The sequence below is a fragment of the Phyllobates terribilis genome, unplaced genomic scaffold (assembly GCF_046119375.1).
Source record: "Phyllobates terribilis strain yellow unplaced genomic scaffold, ASM4611937v1 Scaffold_259__1_contigs__length_2703414, whole genome shotgun sequence".
NCBI classification, from domain to species: Eukaryota; Metazoa; Chordata; class Amphibia; order Anura; family Dendrobatidae; genus Phyllobates; species Phyllobates terribilis.
In genome coordinates, this window is record NW_027363019.1 from 347862 (window position 1) to 369299 (window position 21438).

Consider the following 21438-nt stretch of genomic DNA (forward strand, 5'->3'; position numbering starts at 1 on the left):
ATCTACATGAGCCCTCAAGTGACCAGCGGTGGCGCTTCCAGGACCTGACACCGGCACTATAGCCAAGGAGCCTTTCTTCCAGGCAAGGCCTGGGTAAGTTTCTCCTTTAACTTTCCTCTCCTGATTCTTCAGCTTCAGGTTCCCTCATGGACAGAAAACCAAAATGATGCGGGGTAGAGGTGCAGCCCTCTTATTCAGTACGCTTCCTGTCCTTATTGGGTGAATTCCCTCTCTCGTGTGGCGCTGGTCATGGGGGAAAGGAAAATTTTAGAAATTGTTCTGGTATTCAGTGAGATTAATGACAATCTTACTTATCAAAGGGGGTGTACTCATTATTCTGAGCAATTTTATTAAAAATTTTAAAACACACAGTGTACATGATTACAGTTTCTTTCCTGTATGACTTCTCTCATGTCTAACAAGATACGATTTCTTTACAAAAGATTTCCCACATAGTGAACATGAATACGGCTTCTCCCCAGTGTGACTTCTCTCGTGCATCACAAGACTTAATTTACCTGTGAAGGCCTTCCCACATTCCAAACATGAAAATGGCTTTTCTCCTGTGTGAATTTTCTGATGTTTAATAAGAGTCCCTTTATCTGTAAAGCATTTCCCACATTCCAAACATGAAAATGGCTTTTCTCCTGTGTGAATTCTCTCATGTCTAACACATTTTGATTTCTCTGTAAAGCATTTCCCACATTCTGAACAGGAATATGGCTTCTCTCCTGTGTGAGTTTTCTGATGTCTAATAAGAGTCTTTTTATCAATAAAGCATTTCCCACATACTGAACATGAAAATGGCTTCTCTCCTGTGTGAATTCTCTGATGTATAATAAATCTTGATTTAGCTGGAAAGCATTTCCCACATTCTGAACATGAATACGGCTTCTCTCCTGTGTGAGTTTTCTGATGTCTAATAAGAGTCTTTTTATCAATAAAGCATTTCCCACATAGTGAACATGAAAATGGTTTTTCTCCTGTGTGAATTCTCTGATGTATAATAAATCTTGATTTAGTTGGAAAGCATTTCCCACATTCTGAACATGAATACAGCTTCTCCCCAGTGTGAATTCTCTCATGCATCACAAGACTTAATTTACTTGTGAAGGCCTTCCCACATTCCGAACATGAAAATGGCTTTTCTCCTATGTGAATTCTCTCATGTATAACACATTTTGATTTATATGTAAAGCATTTCCCACATTCTGAACAGGAATATGGCTTCTCTCCTGTGTGAGTTTTCTGATGTCTAATAAGAGTCCTTTTATCTGTAAAGCATTTCCCACATACTGAACACGAAAATGGTTTTTCTCCTGTGTGAATTCTCTGATGTATAATAAATCTTGATTTATATGTAAAGCATTTCCCACATTCTGAACATGAATACAGCTTCTCCAAAGTGTGACTTCTCTTATGCATCACAAGACTTAATTTACCTATGAAGACCTTCCCACATTCCGAACATGAAAATGTCTTTTCTCCTGTGTGAATTCTCTCATGTATAACACATTTTGATTTATATGTAAAGCATTTCCCACATTCTGAACAGGAATATGGCTTCTCTCCTGTGTGAGTTTTCTGATGTCTAATAAGAGTCCCTTTATCTGTAAAGCATTTCCCACATACTGAACATGAAAATGGTTTTTCTCCTGTGTGAATTCTCTGATGTATAATAAATCTTGATTTACATGTAAAGCATTTCCCACATTCTGAACATGAATACGGCTTCTCTCCTGTGTGAATTCTCTGATGTTTAACAAGATTCCCTTTATCGGTAAAGCATTTCCCACATTCTGAACATGAATATGGCTTCTCTCCTGTGTGAATTCTCTGATGTCTAATAAGATTCCCTTTATCTGTAAAGCATTTCCCACATTCTGAACATGAATATGGCTTCTCTCCTGTGTGACTTCTCTGATGTATAACAAATTTTGTTTGATTTGTAAAGCATTTCCCACATTCTGAACAGGAGTATGGCTTTTCTCCTTTGTGTTTTCTTTGTGTCTGAGCTGAGCATTTAGTAAATTGCTTGTCACACTGAAATCTTGTATCCACTGTGTCACCTGGAATTGTGGTAATAATGCGAGATTGCTCAGGAGATGATTCCTCATGATCAGGAGGATTATAAGAAGGTGAAGTGCTGTGAAGTCCAGGAGGTGCAGGAAGGGTGATGAGGTTTCCTCCATTAGAGTGCTTCCAGATATCTTCTTTTTTACAATTTAGTGATGAACCGTTATTCCCACAAGGATTTCCTGTAGGGATGAAAGATAGAAAAAAAATCACATCTAATCTACAACACAAAAGGGATTTCTATTCTAAATGTATTTTCTGGATCTCACAATAAAGACCCTCGTCAGTGAAAGTACCGGTAATAAGGAAGACAACTACATGCCATAACATTAACACAATGACGGGTAAAGTGAATGACACTTATAAACTGGTGACATTGGCACAAGTCAGGGGTACCAGAGATTAGACAGCAAATAGACAGTTCTTAAAGGGAACCTGTCATCAGGATTTACCCCCTTAATGTACCACCAGTGCCATTTCACTCTCTCAAGCTTCCCATCATGCCCTCAGTGTAGAAAAGTGTCCACGCAATTAAAAATTGAGTTTTAATCTTACATTACCGTATGCAAATGAGATTGACTAATCAGAAAGGTGGACCTCATAAAGGTGGCCACCGTAATCATGTCCACAGTATGCCTAAGGACTAGTGTTGAGCAAGTATGTTCTATTAACCCTCTCGCTGAGTATGCTCGGGCCGAGCACCGAGTACCGAGTATTTATAGCTGCTCAGTGATAAGGTTGAATCCCTCCCATGTGCATGATTTGCGACTGTTTGACAGCTTTATTACATGTGAGGAATGTCTAGTTCTTACACATTCCTCACATGTAATAAAACTGTCAAACAGTTGCAAATCATGCACCCGGGAGCGATTTAACATTATCACCGAGCAGCTGTAAATACTCGGAGCTCAGCCCGAGCACTCTCGGACAGAACATACTTGCTCAACCCTACTAAGGACATGATACGAACCCTTAGAAGAATGAAATAGCACCGAAATAATATTACAGGGTTAAATCCTAATTACCGGACCCAGGGGAGTCCTTCTCCCAATGTCTGAGAAGAAAAATCTACAGTGGTAGAAAGTGGAACGATTCCAGCATGTGAGCAACCTGTAGTGCAAATGGGCCTCCATGTCCCCTCTGGAGCCTCCTTATTCCATTAACCACCCTACACCACGGATCCTTCTTATCCCCTGGAGCCTCCCTACACCACGCATCCTTCTTATCCCCTGGAGCCTCCCTACATCACGGATCCTCCTTATCCCCTGGAGCCTCCCTACACCACAGAGTCTGCTTATCCCCTGGAGCCTCCCTACACCATGGATCCTCCTTATCCCCTGGAGCCTCCCTATACCACGGATCCTCCTTATCCCCTGGAGCCTTCCTACACCACGGAGCCTCCTTATCCCCTGGAGCCTCCCTACACCACGGATCCTCATCATCCCCTGGAGCCTCCCTACACCATGAATCCTCATCATCCCCTGGAGCCTCCCTACACCACGGATCATCCTTATCCCCTGGAGCCTCCCTACACCACGGATCATCCTTATCCCCTGGAGCCTCTCTACACCACAGAGCCTGCATATCCCCTGGAGCCTCCCTACACCACAGAGCCTGCTTATCCCCTGGAGCCTCCCTACACCACAGAGCCTGCTTATCCCCTGGAGCCTCCCTACACCACGGATCCTCCTTATTACCTGGGGCCTCCCTACACCACGGATCCTCCTTATCCCCTGGAGCCTCCCTACACCATGGATCCTCCTTATCCCCTGGAGCCTCCCTACACCATGGATCCTCCTTATTCCCTGGAGCCTCCCTACACCATGGATCCTCCTTATCCCCTGGAGCCTCCCTACACCACGGATCCTCCATATCCCCTGGAGCCTCCCTACACCATGGATCCTCCTTATCCCCTGGAGCCTCCCTACACCATGGAACCTCCTTATTCCCTGGAGCCTTCCTACACCATGGATCCTCCTTATCCCCTGGAGCCTACCTACACCATGGATCCTCCTTATCCCCTGGAGCCTCCCTACACCACGGATCCTTCTTATCCCCTGGAGCCTCCCTACACCACAGAGCCTCCTTATCTCCTGGAGCCTCCCTACACCACAGAGCCTCCTTATCCCCTGGAGCCTCCCTACACCACAGAGCCTCCTTATCTCCTGGAGCCTCCCTACACCACGGATCCTCCTTATCCCCTGGAGCCTCCATACACCACAGAGCCTCCTTATCTCCTGGAGCCTCCCTACACCACGGATCCTCCTTATCCCCTGGAGCCTCCCTACACCACAGAGCCTCCTTATCCCCTGGAGCCTCCCTACACCATGGATCCTCCTTACCCCCTGGAGCCTCCCTACACCACGGATCCTCCTTATCCCCTGGAGCCTCCCTACACCACGGATCCTCCTTATCCCCTGGAGCCTCCCTACATTACTTGGTCTATATGCAGCTGAACCTACTGCACATGTGATACATCCGCCCCTGCCCAAAACACTAAATATATGTCCTTAAAAATTATGTTTAAAGGGAAACTGTCCGTTCCCTGTGCCCCCAGAACCCGCAGCAGTTGTGTCTGCAGATATAAACTCTCCGCCTAACATCTCTATTACATTAAACACACAAACAGATGTTTAGAAAAAGTATTGTATTTCTAAAGTTTATGATATGTAAATGAGGCCTTTGACTTGTCGATGAGGCGTTCGTGACCCCAGAGCAGTCGCCCCACTTAGCATGTCATCACGGCTTTGGGGGCTTGAGAACATGACAAACCTACCGCATGCGCGCGGCTTCTCCTCCTCACTGCATTGAGCCTCTGACGCCGGGTGTACGCGTCCCATTACTGAGATAGGAGAGGACGGTCACTGCTGGTCAGAGTCCATGTAGATGGGAGGAGCTCGGCCTCTAGCCCCGCCCTCCTCTCCCCTCCCCCTACAAAGAATCTTATCAGGAGCGGCCGTCACCTCCGATCTCAGTGATGGAACAATGTTTCCTAATTGAATAGAGATTTTACCCCGGAACCGAGAATCCTGAGACGGAATAAGAAATACGCAGATTTCTGTGGAGACTCCGGGGACAAAGTTTCCTATTTCCATCTCGTCTATTCTTACAATTCATGAAGTTTATTCCTCTTATTCTTGTGTAATAAAGACTGATCAGGACGTTGTGTATATTATATGGGAACAATGAGGAATACTGTCACCATGTAACAATACATCGCTTATGGTTTATGGCCGCCAGGATTTGGTAACACAAAAATGTCTGAAAAGAAACAAAGTATTTATTGTAGAAAAGTCCTAAAAGAAAATGAAATAAATATATTGTTATTGGCTTGGATTAGTTGTATTACCGCAGTTACAGAGACCCTCCACCCCGGGACTGAACACTACACATTTCCCTATACAGTCCCCTATGGGGTCCTCTGCCCTCCGCTGCCCCCTCAGATCGGTGGTCCCTTCCCCCGGCTTCCAGGGCGGCCAGTGCAGTGGTATGGGGAGTGCAGTAATACGTCTACCCCACCCTCCCCTGCCTTTCCTGTGCTGTGACCTATGGGGCAGCGCCACATCCTATTAATCTCCCAGCAGTCTGCGGGGCGTCACCAGTTACAGATGTATTCTGCACCTGCTTTCATTGCTCCTGTTTGTTTTTGGTAACCTTGTCTGGCTTCCATAATACCCCGGGATGACTTAGGCCTCCATCTACAGGACCATTCTTACTCGGCTTCCTGATTCTGACCTCGTCCCGCTTCTTGATTGTCTAGCACCTGCCATCTTTAGGTCTGATCTGACATGTCGACCTTCTTCTGCCAGCTCGCTCTACCAGCCAGCACTACTATGTGGAGCCGCCCCGGTGTCTGTGCTGTAAGTCCAGATCACTGTACAGTGGTGAAAAGATGGAAGCCGGGAAACCTCTGGGACCGGCTGTATGGAGACTGTCTGTAAGCGCCTTATTATTAGGACCTGCCAGGTTTCCTCCATCGGTTCACTGTTACAGGAGGCAAATGGAGGACACAAGGAAGGGAGTTGTAACATACCTGGCGGCGTCCTTGCATGGTGGTCCATCTCCCACTGTGCAAGAGAGCGCACTTGATCTCCTGTCCAGAATGTCTCTCTGGCTTCCCTCCATGCTGTCTGTTTGTGTCTGTCTCTGCTGCTTAAGGGCGGCGCCCGATCACTTCCTGCTTTTTGTACCTGCTGTGGGTCACGCCCCTTGTGCGTCCTCAGCCTATTGCTGTCTGACACTTGGTATATAGCTCAGCAGCTCCCTTCTATCCCTGCCTGAGCATAGTGTTTCCTTCAGTGTGTGCTTGCACTCTGAAGGTGCCAGGTCCCGTCTTTGTTTCCTTGTCTGCCTTTCCTGGAGGCTGTATTTCCAGGCCTGTCTGAACTTAGTCCTGTATGTCTCCTGCTTTGCGGTATCAGCTCCCGTGTCTGAACTGTGTCCTGTATGTCTCCTGCTTTGCGGTATCAGCTCCCGTGTCTGAACTGACTCCTGTATGTCTCCTGCTTTGCGGTATTAGTTCCCGTGTCTGAACTGAGTCCTGTATGTCTCCTGCTTTGCGGTATTAGTTCCCGTGTCTGAACTGAGTCCTGTATGTCTCCTGCTTTGCGGTATCAGCTCCCGTGTCTGAACTGAGTCCTGTATGTCTCCTGCGTTGCGGTATTAGTTCCCGTGTCTGAACTGAGTCCTTTCTGTGTTCTCTTGTCTGTCCCGTCTGAACACGCTCCTAGCCTGTTCCTCCCGCCTTCTAGGGGCCGATTACCTAGACCCGCTCCTGTATCTTGTCTGTCCTGTCTGAACACGCTCCTTGCCTGTTCGTCCCGCCTCTCTGGGGGCAGTATTCCCAGACCCGCTCCTGTATCCCGCTGCAGTGTCGGTCTCCTCCGTACACTCAGTTCCAGTCTGAACTCTCTCCTATCCTTTACCTGTTTTGCCTCTATGTCCGTTCCCTTCCTTTTTCTGCAGAGTCTGAACTCGTACCTAACTCCTGCCTGTTGTCTCTGTACTCCCGTTTGTGAGTTTGTGGTCCACTCGCTACTTCACTGCAAGTACCCTGTGGGTGTCTGGCTCTGTCTTTCCCTTCCTGTCTGTTCCGTGTGAACAGAGTCCTGTCCTGCCCTGCTTCTGCCCGCTGCTCCGGCAGTCCTGTCCTGCCCTGCTTCTGCCCACTGCTCCGGCAGTCCTGTCCTGCCCTGCTTCTGCCCGCTGCTCCGGCAGTCCAGTCCTGCCCTGCTTCTGCCCGCTGCTCCGGCAGTCCTGTCCTGCCCTGCCTGTACCCCTCTGCCTGTAATGTTCCTGAGTCCCAGTGTGTACTGGGCCCTATCCCGCCTGTGTTCCTACCTGCTAGTGCCTCCCTGTCTGCACTCTAGCTGTGCTTGCCTGTAACCCTCTGCCTGTATTGTTCCTGAGTCCCGGTGTGTACTGGGTCCTATCCCGCCTGTGTTCCTACCTGCTAGTGCCTCCCTGTCTGCACTCTAGCTGTGCTTGCCTTTACCCCCCTGCCTGCATACCCGCCTGCCTGCATACCAGTCTGTGTGCCAGCCTACCAGCCTGTTCCTGTATTCCCCTGTGTGGGTCAACAGCCGTGTCCGGGGTCTGTCCTGGAGTAGCACCTGGTCCCTCTGCTCGGTTCCTCCTTGGTGCACTGGCGTCGTATGCCGTCGTGCGACCCTGGTCGGATCGGGTGAATACTTAGTCACGCCCCTCCAGGCATTCACTCTCCGGCACGGTCCAGTGGAATCACTACCAATCACACGCACACGCCGCTTAGCCCGGGCGTGTGCATAACAGCATGCTCAGGCCATGGTTTCCGTTGAGCCCCACGGCCTTCGCTCTTTGAGAAGTTTTTCCAGCGAATACATGCATTAAAATAAATAAATAAATTTTTTTTCCCTTAGCTGAGTTCCAGGCGAATTAAGCACCGTCCAGATGGATCTATCAGCTCTCGTTCCTGCGGATCCGCCACGTTACTATGGGGATCCAAGACAGTGTCGTGCATTTGTGGAGCAATGCATGCTACACTTTAAGGCCTACCCTCTTTATTTTCCTTCCGATTGGGCTAAAGTGGCCTTTATGATGTCTTACCTGGCGGGTGATGCCTTGGAATGGATCAACCCCCTATATGAAACACAGGATCCGATCCTCCGGGACCTAATGGCCTTCCTGGTGGCCTTTCTAATGGTCTTCGATGATCCTAACCCGGAGGCTCCTGCTGAAGCTTCACTTCCCAATATCCCGGAGCAGCCCCAATGGGTAATGTGTGTGGGTAGCGCAATAGTCCTCCAGCCCAATGAGACTACTGCCCACCCAGAATCCTCACAGGGTGACTACGCTTTCCGGAATACTTCTCTCAACCTCAAGAGGCAGTCCAGACGTGCTAGACTTAGAGGCAAGCCGTCACGCCAGGGTCTGTCCTCCCTGAGACCTCCTGACCCCAACCTTGAAGTCCCTACTGAAGCTTCATCTCCCTGTATCCCGGAGAAACCCCAATGGGTAATGTGCGTGTGTAGTGCACCAGTTCTCCTGCCCGAAGAGACTTCTGCCCATCCAGACTCCACACAGGAGAACTTCCTGCACCCGGCATCAGTTGCTTCTCTCTCTTTAACCGGTGTGCATGTCCAAGGATGCTCCAAAGCTGTGGTTACCTCAGAGTCTGTGCACCTCTACTACCTGGCGGAGGATCCCCTGTTGCCTCCAGAATCCTCCGGGATACCTCTCGATGACAAATGGAGAGAGACTTCTCTACACCCGGTACTCAATACTTTGTCCGCTTCGTCCTGTGAGCCTGACAATGGGTACCCCAAAGTGGTAGTTACCCCCGAGTCTCTACACCCCTCCGACCAGGCGGAGGATCTCCAGTTGTCTCCTGAACCCTTCGGGGTGCTACCTGGTAGCGAAAGGACAGAGACTCTCCTATACTCTGTACCTGATACCTCGCTCGCTTCGTCCAGTGAGTCCAACCTAGTGTACTCCGAAGCAGAGGTTACTCCCGAGTCTCTACACCCCTCCGACCAGGCGGAGGACCTCCAGTTGTGTTCAGAACCCTTTGGGGTGCCACCTGGTGGTGAAAGGACAGAGACTCTCCTATACTCTGTACCTGATACCTCGCTCGCTTCGTCCAGTGAGTCCAACCTAGTGTACTCCGAAGCAGAGGTTACTCCCAAGTCTCTACACCCCTCCGACCAGGCGGAGGACCTCCAGTTGTGTTCAGAACCCTTCGGGGTGCCACCTGGTGGTGAATGGACAGAGACTTTCCTATACTCGGTACCCGATACCTCGCCTGCTTCCTCCAGTGAGTCCGACCTAATGTACCTCGAAGCAGAGATTACCCTCAAGTCTCTGTCCCCCTCCAACCCAGTGAACGACTGGTCCTCGAATTCCCTGCGGAAGATTCTGGCAGGCCTGAAGAAGAGGGGGCGTAAGGGGGGAGGTACTGTAACATACCTGGCGGCGTCCTTGCATGGTGGTCCATCTCCCACTGTGCAAGAGAGCGCACTTGATCTCCTGTCCAGAATGTCTCTCTGGCTTCCCTCCATGCTGTCTGTTTGTGTCTGTCTCTGCTGCTTAAGGGCGGCGCCCGATCACTTCCTGCTTTTTGTACCTGCTGTGGGTCACGCCCCTTGTGCGTCCTCAGCCTATTGCTGTCTGACACTTGGTATATAGCTCAGCAGCTCCCTTCTATCCCTGCCTGAGCATAGTGTTTCCTTCAGTGTGTGCTTGCACTCTGAAGGTGCCAGGTCCCGTCTTTGTTTCCTTGTCTGCCTTTCCTGGAGGCTGTATTTCCAGGCCTGTCTGAACTTAGTCCTGTATGTCTCCTGCTTTGCGGTATCAGCTCCCGTGTCTGAACTGTGTCCTGTATGTCTCCTGCTTTGCGGTATCAGCTCCCGTGTCTGAACTGACTCCTGTATGTCTCCTGCTTTGCGGTATTAGTTCCCGTGTCTGAACTGAGTCCTGTATGTCTCCTGCTTTGCGGTATTAGTTCCCGTGTCTGAACTGAGTCCTGTATGTCTCCTGCTTTGCGGTATCAGCTCCCGTGTCTGAACTGAGTCCTGTATGTCTCCTGCTTTGCGGTATTAGTTCCCGTGTCTGAACTGAGTCCTTTCTGTGTTCTCTTGTCTGTCCCGTCTGAACACGCTCCTAGCCTGTTCCTCCCGCCTTCTAGGGGCCGATTACCTAGACCCGCTCCTGTATCTTGTCTGTCCTGTCTGAACACGCTCCTTGCCTGTTCGTCCCGCCTCTCTGGGGGCAGTATTCCCAGACCCGCTCCTGTATCCCGCTGCAGTGTCGGTCTCCTCCGTACACTCAGTTCCAGTCTGAACTCTCTCCTATCCTTTACCTGTTTTGCCTCTATGTCCGTTCCCTTCCTTTTTCTGCAGAGTCTGAACTCGTACCTAACTCCTGCCTGTTGTCTCTGTACTCCCGTTTGTGAGTTTGTGGTCCACTCGCTACTTCACTGCAAGTACCCTGTGGGTGTCTGGCTCTGTCTTTCCCTTCCTGTCTGTTCCGTGTGAACAGAGTCCTGTCCTGCCCTGCTTCTGCCCGCTGCTCCGGCAGTCCTGTCCTGCCCTGCTTCTGCCCGCTGCTCCGGCAGTCCTGTCCTGCCCTGCTTCTGCCCGCTGCTCCGGCAGTCCAGTCCTGCCCTGCTTCTGCCCGCTGCTCCGGCAGTCCTGTCCTGCCCTGCCTGTACCCCTCTGCCTGTAATGTTCCTGAGTCCCAGTGTGTACTGGGCCCTATCCCGCCTGTGTTCCTACCTGCTAGTGCCTCCCTGTCTGCACTCTAGCTGTGCTTGCCTGTAACCCTCTGCCTGTATTGTTCCTGAGTCCCGGTGTGTACTGGGTCCTATCCCGCCTGTGTTCCTATCTGCTAGTGCCTCCCTGTCTGCACTCTAGCTGTGCTTGCCTTTACCCCCCTGCCTGCATACCCGCCTGCCTGCATACCAGTCTGTGTGCCAGCCTACCAGCCTGTTCCTGTATTCCCCTGTGTGGGTCAACAGCCGTGTCCGGGGTCTGTCCTGGAGTAGCACCTGGTCCCTCTGCTCGGTTCCTCCTTGGTGCACTGGCGTCGTATGCCGTCGTGCGACCCTGGTCGGATCGGGTGAATACTTAGTCACGCCCCTCCAGGCATTCACTCTCCGGCACGGTCCAGTGGAATCACTACCAATCACACGCACACGCCGCTTAGCCCGGGCGTGTGCATAACAGGAGTCTATATATGATAACCGTATAGTCACTTCTCAGTCTCAGGGTGGACGGTCGTTTTATCACTCAACTTGTGCAGCTCATGAAGAGAGAAAAATTCTAAAAAATAACAGCAGAATAAAGATGATAAAGTAACAAGATGAGAAATACAACTCATCCCCCACAAAAAAGCTCCTCATACAGCGAGGTCAGTAATGAGAAATAAACGATCAAGAATGGAAGAAACAATCCAACAGAGGCCGGACAGACATCTGTCTGAGATGGTGAGTCCTGCATTGAGCAGGGGGCTGGATACGGGGACCCTGGAGGTGGTCCCCTCCAACCAGAACATTCTAGGATTGTAAGTTGTTTGGTCATTTTATCTGTAAATCATTTCCCCCATTATCGGCCTTACAGATACATTATTTTATTGATTTTTTTACTTTCTCGTCCTCTCATTTCCGGAGTCATAATGTTATTGGTCACTAAGCTGTGCAGTTCTTCTGCTATTCACCCTATAAATGTAAGAAAATACTGACAACTGGGCGTTACCATTGTTCCCCTACATTGTCCAATCAGCGCTGAGTGTCAGAAGTGTGGGGACACATGTATGGAGAACGGTGACACCCGGTTATCATGTCATTCATAAATGTCGGAGGAACGGCCGGGAATCTGAGCAGCAGTTTCTTTCTTTGGTAACAATTCTTGTCGGAAAAAGAATTTCATCCAATTTATTGGTAAAAAAACAAAAACAAAAAAACTTAAAACTTTCGGAACCTGGATGAGGACGTCTTCTTACCTTCTTTTGGTAATTTATATATTTTACTGTTGGAAAGAGAATTATTTATTCACGTTAGAGGCTCAGATGGGGGGACGATTCCTAGACGACATCTTGTTTGTCTGGAGAGACCGAGAGTGAAGATTCTTCTAAAGGGACGTTCCCAAAATCACAATGTGCTCTTATAATAAAGTACACCCTGGTTATTGTGAATATAACCCCTGTATAACATCTGGCCTCTCCTGCACATATCACCCCCTGAGTATGCCCCCCAGGATCTATATACCCAGCAGTTGTCATTGTAACCAATACATACCGAGGAGCCACATGTTATACACTGGGGGGTGGGACAGGGCTGGATGTTATACACCGGGGGGACAACAGGGCCTGAAGGAGAAGCCAGAATGCAGTGATTAATGCGGGTGGCCCAATACTATTCTCCATATAGTGAATCTCTCCATATTACAAGATTCACCATAAATGAGACGCTGACAGGGGATATAATCCGTGCATGGTGAAGGGCGCCCCCTCTGGGTAGTATTTAGTCTCCATGTTTATACGTTGATTGAACCAGAACTCAAAAACCAACATGATGTCAGATAACGACAACTCTAGATGCGGCCATCGCAGCTGTTTGTAGATACGAGCTCCTAATCCCTTTTATGATGAAGCAATTCTCCACCCGGCACAGAGGACTAAACATCTGTCATGTACTGTCACCTACCTGGTGTCCTCCGCTTGTCTCCGACTGAGACCGGTGTTCTGGTCCTCCTACATCCAAGATGGCCTCCATAGTGGCAGAGGGACAACAGCCGTATGTCTGACCCACACCTCCATAGCACGGCACTTACTGACTTACCATAGGGGTCTTCATGCCACCGGGCGGCCGGCCTGGATGAGGAGGGACCAGAACGCCGGCCTCAGTGTAGGAGGCAGTGGGAGCAAACAGAGGCGACAGGTAGGACGACTCTACATGTGACATGTGTCGTCACTCGTCAGCACCAGACAGTGGCTGCTACATCCCCGAGATCCATAGGATGGGGAGATTCATAACCTGGAGCACAAGCTCAGTCATTTATATGGCAGCACGGACTTGTGTAAGGAAAATATGGACGTAAAGGATGGAAAGAATATTATAGAAGGTAAAGGAAAACTAATATGTGCTTCCTAAATCATAAAGAAGAGGTGTGAAGGCGGCCCCGGTATTCATTGGTGCACAGCCGGACTCTACAGGAGCAGCCGCGCCATCACCGGACGCTTCTGCTGTGATGTGGACAGCGGATAAAGCTTCACTGTACCGGAGACTTCATACAATATCACACACCGGTCATCATCATCATCACACGCCGGTCGTCATCATCATCATCACACGCCGGTCATTATTACATACCTGTGGAAACATCTACCGGAATCTCCTCCTTCCCGTCACTCACACACGGCTGATCCCCCCCCGTCATCGCTTCTTCTTCTGTCTCGTCCTTCACTTTATTCTTAGTTGGATCTTCCTCCTGATATATCAGATGTAACAATCAGCACAATACAAGAAACCACCAAAATCTGTGACATCTATGACCTTGATCAGAAATGTCCCCCCATATACAGATCCGGTACAGGGCTCAGCACAGTCTACCTGATGACTCTCCGTGACATTGTGATTCTCCTCTGGACAGTCCTGGGAATACAGAGGACGTGGATATCTCTCTGGTGGATTTCTCCTCCTGAATCCATCTGTAGGAAACACACAGTGACGGAATAGATTGTGTCATGTGTGGCAAAGTCACTGGTAAAGTGATAGAGGGAAGATATATTTCATGGAGGCTATTAGCTTCTGTGAATTGAAACCATGAAATTTGCTCCAACATGTTATTTGCTTAAAGAGGTTAAACTTCCATGTTAAAAGGGAGTGTTTTTTGTGAATGATCATTGTGAAGGGTGGGAGGTCATTCACCATATCTCCATCTCAGAGTGTGGTCTTTGATTTAAATACAAGTCCTACTGAGGCATTCAGTGTTCAGTGTCTGGAGAAGCTAGCTCCAGAGAGGATCTTGTGTTTGCTTTTCTTGAACCAAGTGGAGTTGCTGAACTCTCAGCAGGTGGATCCCTGCTATCACAAAGACTGTGCTTTTGTGTTACCATTTTGCTTTGTTTCCTGTTTTGGCCAAAGGGCCGTGATTTCTTTTATGGACTCAGTGTTGGTTTATGCTGCATTTTAATAAACCAACGAGAACTTTTTGGCCAAAGGGCCGTGATTTCTTTTATGGACTCAGTGTTGGTTTATGCTGCATTTTAATAAACCAAGGAGAAGTTTTTAAAGAAACAGTGTACCTGTGTCTACCTCCGTGTGAGCGATCTACAACACATGTTATGATGAAATTATGGGAGTAGTAGTAGGTGACCACAGAACAGACATGACAGTCTCCCTCCTCACCCTGCTGATCGGCCCATATTGCGATCGCCTCTTGTGCTCCATGTATAACCTCAACCTTAATATCAACCAGATCTTCACCCTAAAAATAAAAATGTAAGATGAGCTCAGGTCCCATCACTTCATGGTCCGATGTTGTGGGGACTTCAGTGTCATCTACCTGATGATCCTCCGGGATGTTGTGATTCTCCTCTGGACAGTCCTGTGAATACAGAGGACGGGAACATCTCTCTGGTGGATTTCTCCTCCTGGATCCATCTGTGGAGACACAGAGACTGAATACATGACCTGCCGTGTATCTGTCTATATATGAGACTCATCTCTCAGAACCAGTAATTCTATGTTTATGTATCAGGGAATAAATTACATTGTTGTGGTCCTCACCACCGGTACCGAGGTCCCAGCACATTGTGGACCTCAAGTATGAAGTGATAATCAGCAAGGCCAAAGCCTAATGCTCTCTGCTCTGCACTCGGAGGATGAGGACCCTGAGGAGAGGGACAGAGAAGACCCTCGTCAGTCAGATGGAGGAGCCGTACTAAGAAACACAACTTCTCCAACTTTCGTCTCCAGGGATGGAACCACAGAGGAGCTGGAGAAAGCTCCACATTTCTATCCATCGGTTTCTTCTCTCCTAATTCACTGTATGGAGATTGGGGGAAGGACGGTGACCATTTACCAGTGATTGTATTTTGAGAGCTCATGATGTCACCATGAGGACACGGCCTCCCTCCTGGACAGGATCCTCTGGGATCTCTCTAAGGGGAGAGAACCTTCCGTTCTATTAAAAGACGAGTTACCGCTTTTTTATTCTTCTTTAAATAGAGAGAAATCTCCACATCCGCCTCGATATAAACACTAAAATAGGCAGCAAGTGCGCGGAAAGTTCTGCGTTTGTCTCTGAAGGAGGAAAAAAGGGCACATGTACGGCTGACGGATGAAGTCACAGAACCCGGAAGGACGGTGTTGTGGGGAGTACCCGGTACACAGCGGTTAGCACCTATCAATGTGTAGAAAGGACAACTAGAGAGCCGGCACCGGGGTCATGGGCGCTTACTGATGCACACGGGGAGCCAAGGAGAGATTGTCTGGTCAGACTCCACAGAAAAGTTCTATAATACATATTCTTCTGACAAACATCCCTTTAACCCCGTCACTCTCGCGTCTGTTTTCACCTTCCTGACCGGGCCAATTTTTTACAATTCTGAGCACTGTCACTTTATGGAGGTAATAACTCTGGAGCTTCAACGGATCCCGCTGATTCTGAAACTGTTTTTTCGTGACACATTGTGCTTCATGTTACTGGTAAATTTAGGATTTGGCTTTTTTTTTGCGTTTATTTATGAAAATATCGAAAATTTTACAAAAAAAATGTTGGACTTTTAATTTTTCTGCCTTTAAACCAGATATGTATTAACTATTTTGTATGGTATAACTAACATTTACCACATGTCTACTTCACATCAGATTTATTTTTTTGGGTAAAAGTTTAATCAGCAATTTCTTATTTTTCAAACAAAATTTACAAAACCAATTTTAAGTTTCCTCCTTTCTCCCCTTTTGCATTTTAAGTCTGCAGTCCTGCTCCCCAATACTTATATCTATGGCCAGTTTGACGTCAATCAGCCGTTACTAACATGTCGCATTTAAGGGATCGCACTCATCGGCTGAAATAAAATTGGTCGGATATTCCTGAAAAGTAGGATGATTGTCTTGCGAGTACGATGCGACTTCTCTCACCTGTCTCGCATCTGTATGACATCCGTATCAAACGCGTTTATAACATCAGCTTTTACAGACGGTCATTCTCTGACATTTCAGGCTAATTTTCTAACTAATAAAACATTTTTTTATAGATGTAGAAAGATAGAAATGAGTCAGTGAGATATATCATCAGTGCAGGGCGTGTGGAGCTGCTGTACATGGATTTAGCTAATAATTAAAGAATTTAAAGTAAAAAAAGCAAAGGGGGAAAGCGGACAGCTGATGCTTATAGTCTGGGAAGCGGGTAATAAACATTAATATACATAGATCTTCCCAGGGGATTAATATTAACATCTGCGTAGCCTTTACTGGTTATTAACAAGGGGTGACCCCCTCCCAAAAAAATGATGTGGGGGCCCCTTCTATTTTTAATAACCAGAAAAGGCTAGGCAGACAGCTGCAGGCTGGTATTAATAGCCTAGGAAGGGGCCACGCATATTGTACCCCCTCCCAAACTAATAACATCAGCCTGCAGCCGCCCAAAAAATGGCGCATCCATTAGCCTCGGCTCTTCCCACTTTCCCTGGTGCAGTGGCAAATGGGGTAATAATATTGGGGTTGATGTCAGCTTTGTAATGTCAGCTGATCTCAAGCCCAGGGTTAGTAATGGAGAGGCGTCTACAAGACACCCACATTACTAACCTCCATCAGTTTAAGTAAAAAACACATACACAGAGCAAAGTCCTTTATTTGAACAAAACACTTCCCGACCCTTTTACCCATTTAATAATATCCAAAGAAAAATAAAAAAAAACAAAGTCATCCTGAACTGTCGGCAGATAATCCATACTGATGTCCCGTGACGAACTCCAGCTCTGCTACATCTGTATGGTGTGTTGAGCGATGGCTCAGCCCGCCAGCCAGGACACACTGGTCAGTGCAGCGAGCAGTGACGTCAGTAAGGTGACCAGAGCTCATCGGCTATGAACTCCGGTGACCTTAGTCAGATCAGCGCTAGACACTGCAGGAGCATTCTCACGCTACTGGCTTGCTGAGCGGTCACATCAAACAATCCAGATGTAGCACGGCTGGGGATTGTTGTTGGACAGCATCACATAAGGATTATCTGCGGACAGGTGAGGATTATTTTGTATTTTAATTTGATCTTTATAAAGGGTAAAAGAGGGTCTGGGAGTGTTCATTTCAATTAAAGGACTTTGCTTTGTGTGTGTGCTTTTTTAACTAAACTTACGGGGTTAGTAATGGGGGTGTCTTATAGACGCCTCCCCATTACTAACCCCTGGGCTCGAAGTCAGCAAACATTACAAAGCTAACATCAACCCCAATAGTATTACCCCACTTGCCACCACACCAGGGCAAGTGGAAAGAGCCGAGGCTAGGCGCCAGAAATGGTGCATCTTATGGATGCGCCAATTCTTGGGCAGCTGAGTGCTGGTGTTCTTGCACTGGGAGGGGGACAATATCCAATTCCCAGGCTATTAATATCAGCCGGCAGTTGTCTGTTTAGCCTTTGCTGGTTGGGTCCCTGGTTTCCTGCACTGCTGGTAACATTACCATTATGTCTATCTATTGTGTCCTATTGCACTTGGTCTGTTGATGCTTATTTGTATCACCTTTGCCCAGCATACTGACTGAACCTATCACTTTATATGTTTATTACTATATCCTTTATGTCTATGAGGTATAATGCTTACTTGTGATAGTGTTTCTCTAGTCAGAAACTTTTTCATTATAATGATATAAATAACTGATATTATATATTACTTATGTGATGTATGCTATGGACCTTTACTCTCTAACATATAATTGGACCCATATTTCGTATTTACTTAATAGGATAATTTCACCTTTGGTCTGGGCCTTAGATGTAGCAGTGCAGTACACCAAGTGTTATATCCAGGTATACCACCATTGTTCTTCCTGAACTTGTACCTCACTTTTCGTATATATTGTATTTGTATATGAATACATATGGTATTCCTCTATATGTTTTTTTTTTATTTGTTAATAATAAAGATATATTTTTAGGCCTTTGAAGAAAACGCTTCATCTCTTTAGTGACAGTAATTAACAGAGGCTGAAGTTACAGTTCTATCCAAAGGCTTAACCTTCTCCCCGACAATTGAGTTTGACGTTCATAGAACTTTATTAGATGTGAATAAGTTTGTGAGAACTTTCACTTTGCGTTGTCATTTCATGGTCAATGAACAGAATGAGAACATGGAGAACTCGTTACAAGAAGTTTCTCATGATGATGTTCCCAATAGAACTGGAACTTTTGATGAACAGAGTTCACTTCTTGATCATAAAACTCCAGCGATTCAACACAACAGACAGTTACTTTCAATCGTTTGTTATAAAAAAAAAATCTCTATTACTATCCGGTCAAGTCTCGTCCACCAGTCTTGGATGTTTTCTAGGAAATGATTGAAGATCAACTACTTACATTAAAAAGGAACACAAAATTTCAAGGACAGAAATATCATAATCTAATGATATCAGAGCAACGAGCTCTGAAAGAACTTAACGAGAACTCTGACCTCCTCATAAGGAAAGCAAAGGACGATCCGCTGTTATATTGAATGTGGGACTTTATGAAAAATTCCATTGGGAAATCTGCAGACAAAATGTGAAGGAAGGTGAAAGATTCTGAAAGAAGCTGCCGAGGACGAAGACTCAAGACTGATGAAGACGACAGCGGAGAAACCGCGACTCACAGATCAGAAGAGAAGAATCAGGGAATGAAAGCTGTGAGAAAATGTAGAGAAAACCAGAGCAAGTCTGGAGAAAAATCATCTATTATAGGACGAGGCCGAGAGACGTCATCACATCCACCGGAGCCAACAAGAGTCTCCTCTCACCTGGTGATGTCAGAGGCCGGAGCTCCTCCATCATCACCTCCTGGTACCGATCCTGGTGTCCTTCTAGATACTCCCACTCCTCCATGGAGAGATAGACAGCGACGTCCTGACACCTTATAGGAACCTGACAACAACGACACCGTCATCACCCAGAATCCTCCAGTGCTGTCCTGTATAATGTCCCAGCAGTCACCTCTCCGCTCATCACCCAGAATCCTCCAGTGCTGTCCTGTATAATGTTCCAGCAGTCATCTCTCCAGTCATCATCCAGAATCCTCCAGTGCTGTCCTGTATAATGTCCCAGCAGTCACCTCTCCGCTCATCACCCAGAATCCTCCATGGCTGTCCTGTATAATGTCCCAGCAGTCACCTCTCCGCTCATCACCCAGAATCCTCCAGTGCCATCCTGTATAATGTCCCAGCAGTCACCTCTCCGGTCATCACCCAGAATCCTCCCGTGCTGTCCTGTATAATGTCCCAGCAGTCACCTCTCCGCTCATCACCCAGAATCCTCCAGTGCTGTCCTGTATAATGTCCCAGCAGTCACCTCTCCAGTCATCATCCAGAATCCTCCAGTGCTGTCCTGTATAATGTCCCAGCAGTCACCTCTCCGCTCATCACCCAGAATCCTCCATGGCTGTCCTGTATAATGTCCCAGCAGTCACCTCTCCGCTCATCACCCAGAATCCTCCAGTGCCATCCTGTATAATGTCCCAGCAGTCACCTCTCCGGTCATCACCCAGAATCCTCCAGTGCCGTCCTGTATAATGTCCCAGCAGTCACCTCTCCGCTCATCACCCAGAATCCTCCAGTGCCGTCCTGTATAATGTCCCAGCAGTCACCTCTCCGCTCATCACCCAGAATCCTCCAGTGCTGTCCTGTATAATGTCCCAGCAGTCACCTCTCCGGTCAACCCCCAGAATCCTCCAGTGCTGTCCTGTATAATGTCCCAGCAGTCACCTCTCCGCTCATCACCCAGAATCCTCCAGTGCCGTCCAGTATAATGTCCCAGCAGTCACCTCTCCGGTCACCATCCAGAATCCTCCAGTGCTGTCCTGTATAATGTCCCAGCAGTCACCTCTCCGATCATCACCCAGAATCCTCCAGTGCTGTCCTGTATAATGTCCCAGCAGTCACCTCTCCGGTCATCACCCAGAATCCTCCAGTGCCGTCCTGTATAATGTCCCAGCAGTCACCTCTCCGGTCATCACCCAGAATCCTCCAGTGCTGTTCTGTATAATGTGTCACCCTGGCCTGGATGCCACAAAATGTATTAAAGCTGTGTCTGAGAGCAAGGGGGAGGTTCTCTCGTCAGGGGAACATTAGCATGCAATGCCTCCTGTCTCAGGCCAGTAGGGGGAGCTGGCTGCCCCTATAAAAGCTGGTACTGGGGGCAGGGTTAGAGAGAACTGGATGACCTGTCTCAGCACTGAGACGTGTCCCAGAGTGGAGCAGGGACAGAAAGTTGATTGCACCTAAGAGGAAGTGTGGCAGGAGGAGAGCCACAAGCCAGAGACAAGAGGCGATGAGAGCCTGTCTTGGCAGAGAAAAGACTTAACTTTACCAGACTTTGGTGTCTGAGGCTGGGAGGATTCCACATTCTCCAGCAGATAACCAGTCTGCAAGGGACTGTACATTCCTTGGCCTAAGAAGCCTGGAGGCCCTGCCACAACCGAAGGGACCAGTAAAGCCGTACAAGGCTGGGAGCAGAAAGGAACCCACGTCGCAGGCCATACAGGCGAGAAAACACGGAAAGCTCGGAAACGTGGGCTGTTACCCTATAAGGAGGAGATAGCCAGAAGGAGCGCAGAAAGCACGGTAGGCCTACACCCTCACCCTGACCAGGGCCAATTTCCCCGTTGCTCTCAGACATCCAGGTCCCCTCCTAGCTGGGACTGTTTGTGGGTCAGTTTACCTGTTTAGTAAAGACCCTGGACTGCAACCTGTTGTCTGTGTGCTCCTTGCTCCTCCAGCACTACCGGCACTGGAACTCTCACTACCATCACTCCCACCATCCACCACACTGCCCTGGGGCCGCACTCTTCCCGTGGGGAGTCACACCATCCCTAGCTGCACACCTCATCAGCCCCAGCTGTCTGCATGCAGCGGCGGTTCCTAATAACCGCAATCCACGGGTGGCGTAGTCGGACATTATCAATAGTGCATAGCAGACTACCACTGGCCTGACCACCCTGAGCCACGGAACCGGGTTGCCACAACTACCACCATCGTTTCCTATTGCCCGGATCCGAGTGCCCCACGGCCCAGGGGGCGAGTCAGCTTTGGCGTAGTCGGCAGGATTTCGTGCCCGCAACCACCGGGTACTGCGTGCCTGAAAAAGACTTTTGTAACTTACCTGTGGCGAAGTTTCCCGCCGTCCGGAGTCGTTTCCCGCCA

General features: G+C 48.3%; 1 protein-coding gene across 1 annotated transcript; it reads right to left on the bottom strand.

Annotated features, from left to right (window-relative positions):
* Positions 1-369: 369 nt before the first annotated feature.
* On the bottom strand, positions 370-16206 carry LOC141219285 (uncharacterized). Its single transcript, XM_073666057.1, has 6 exons — positions 16196-16206; positions 15256-15355; positions 14459-14537; positions 13661-13758; positions 13421-13538; positions 370-2258 (listed from the first exon to the last, which is right to left on the bottom strand). The coding sequence occupies exons 1-6, from the start codon at positions 16204-16206 to the stop codon at positions 382-384; spliced, it is 2283 nt and encodes a 760-aa protein (XP_073522158.1). The 3' UTR covers positions 370-381.
* Positions 16207-21438: the final 5232 nt, after the last annotated feature.

Bases quoted from the DNA above. Each gene is read 5' to 3' on its own strand.
- LOC141219285 (XM_073666057.1), bottom strand. The intron at 13,759-14,458 runs GTGAGGAGGGAG...TGTTTCCTACAG, and splicing joins AATATGGGCCGATCAGCAGG to ATGGATTCAGGAGGAGAAAT. The intron at 13,539-13,660 runs GTAGACTGTGCT...CTGATATATCAG, and splicing joins ATGTCACGGAGAGTCATCAG to GAGGAAGATCCAACTAAGAA.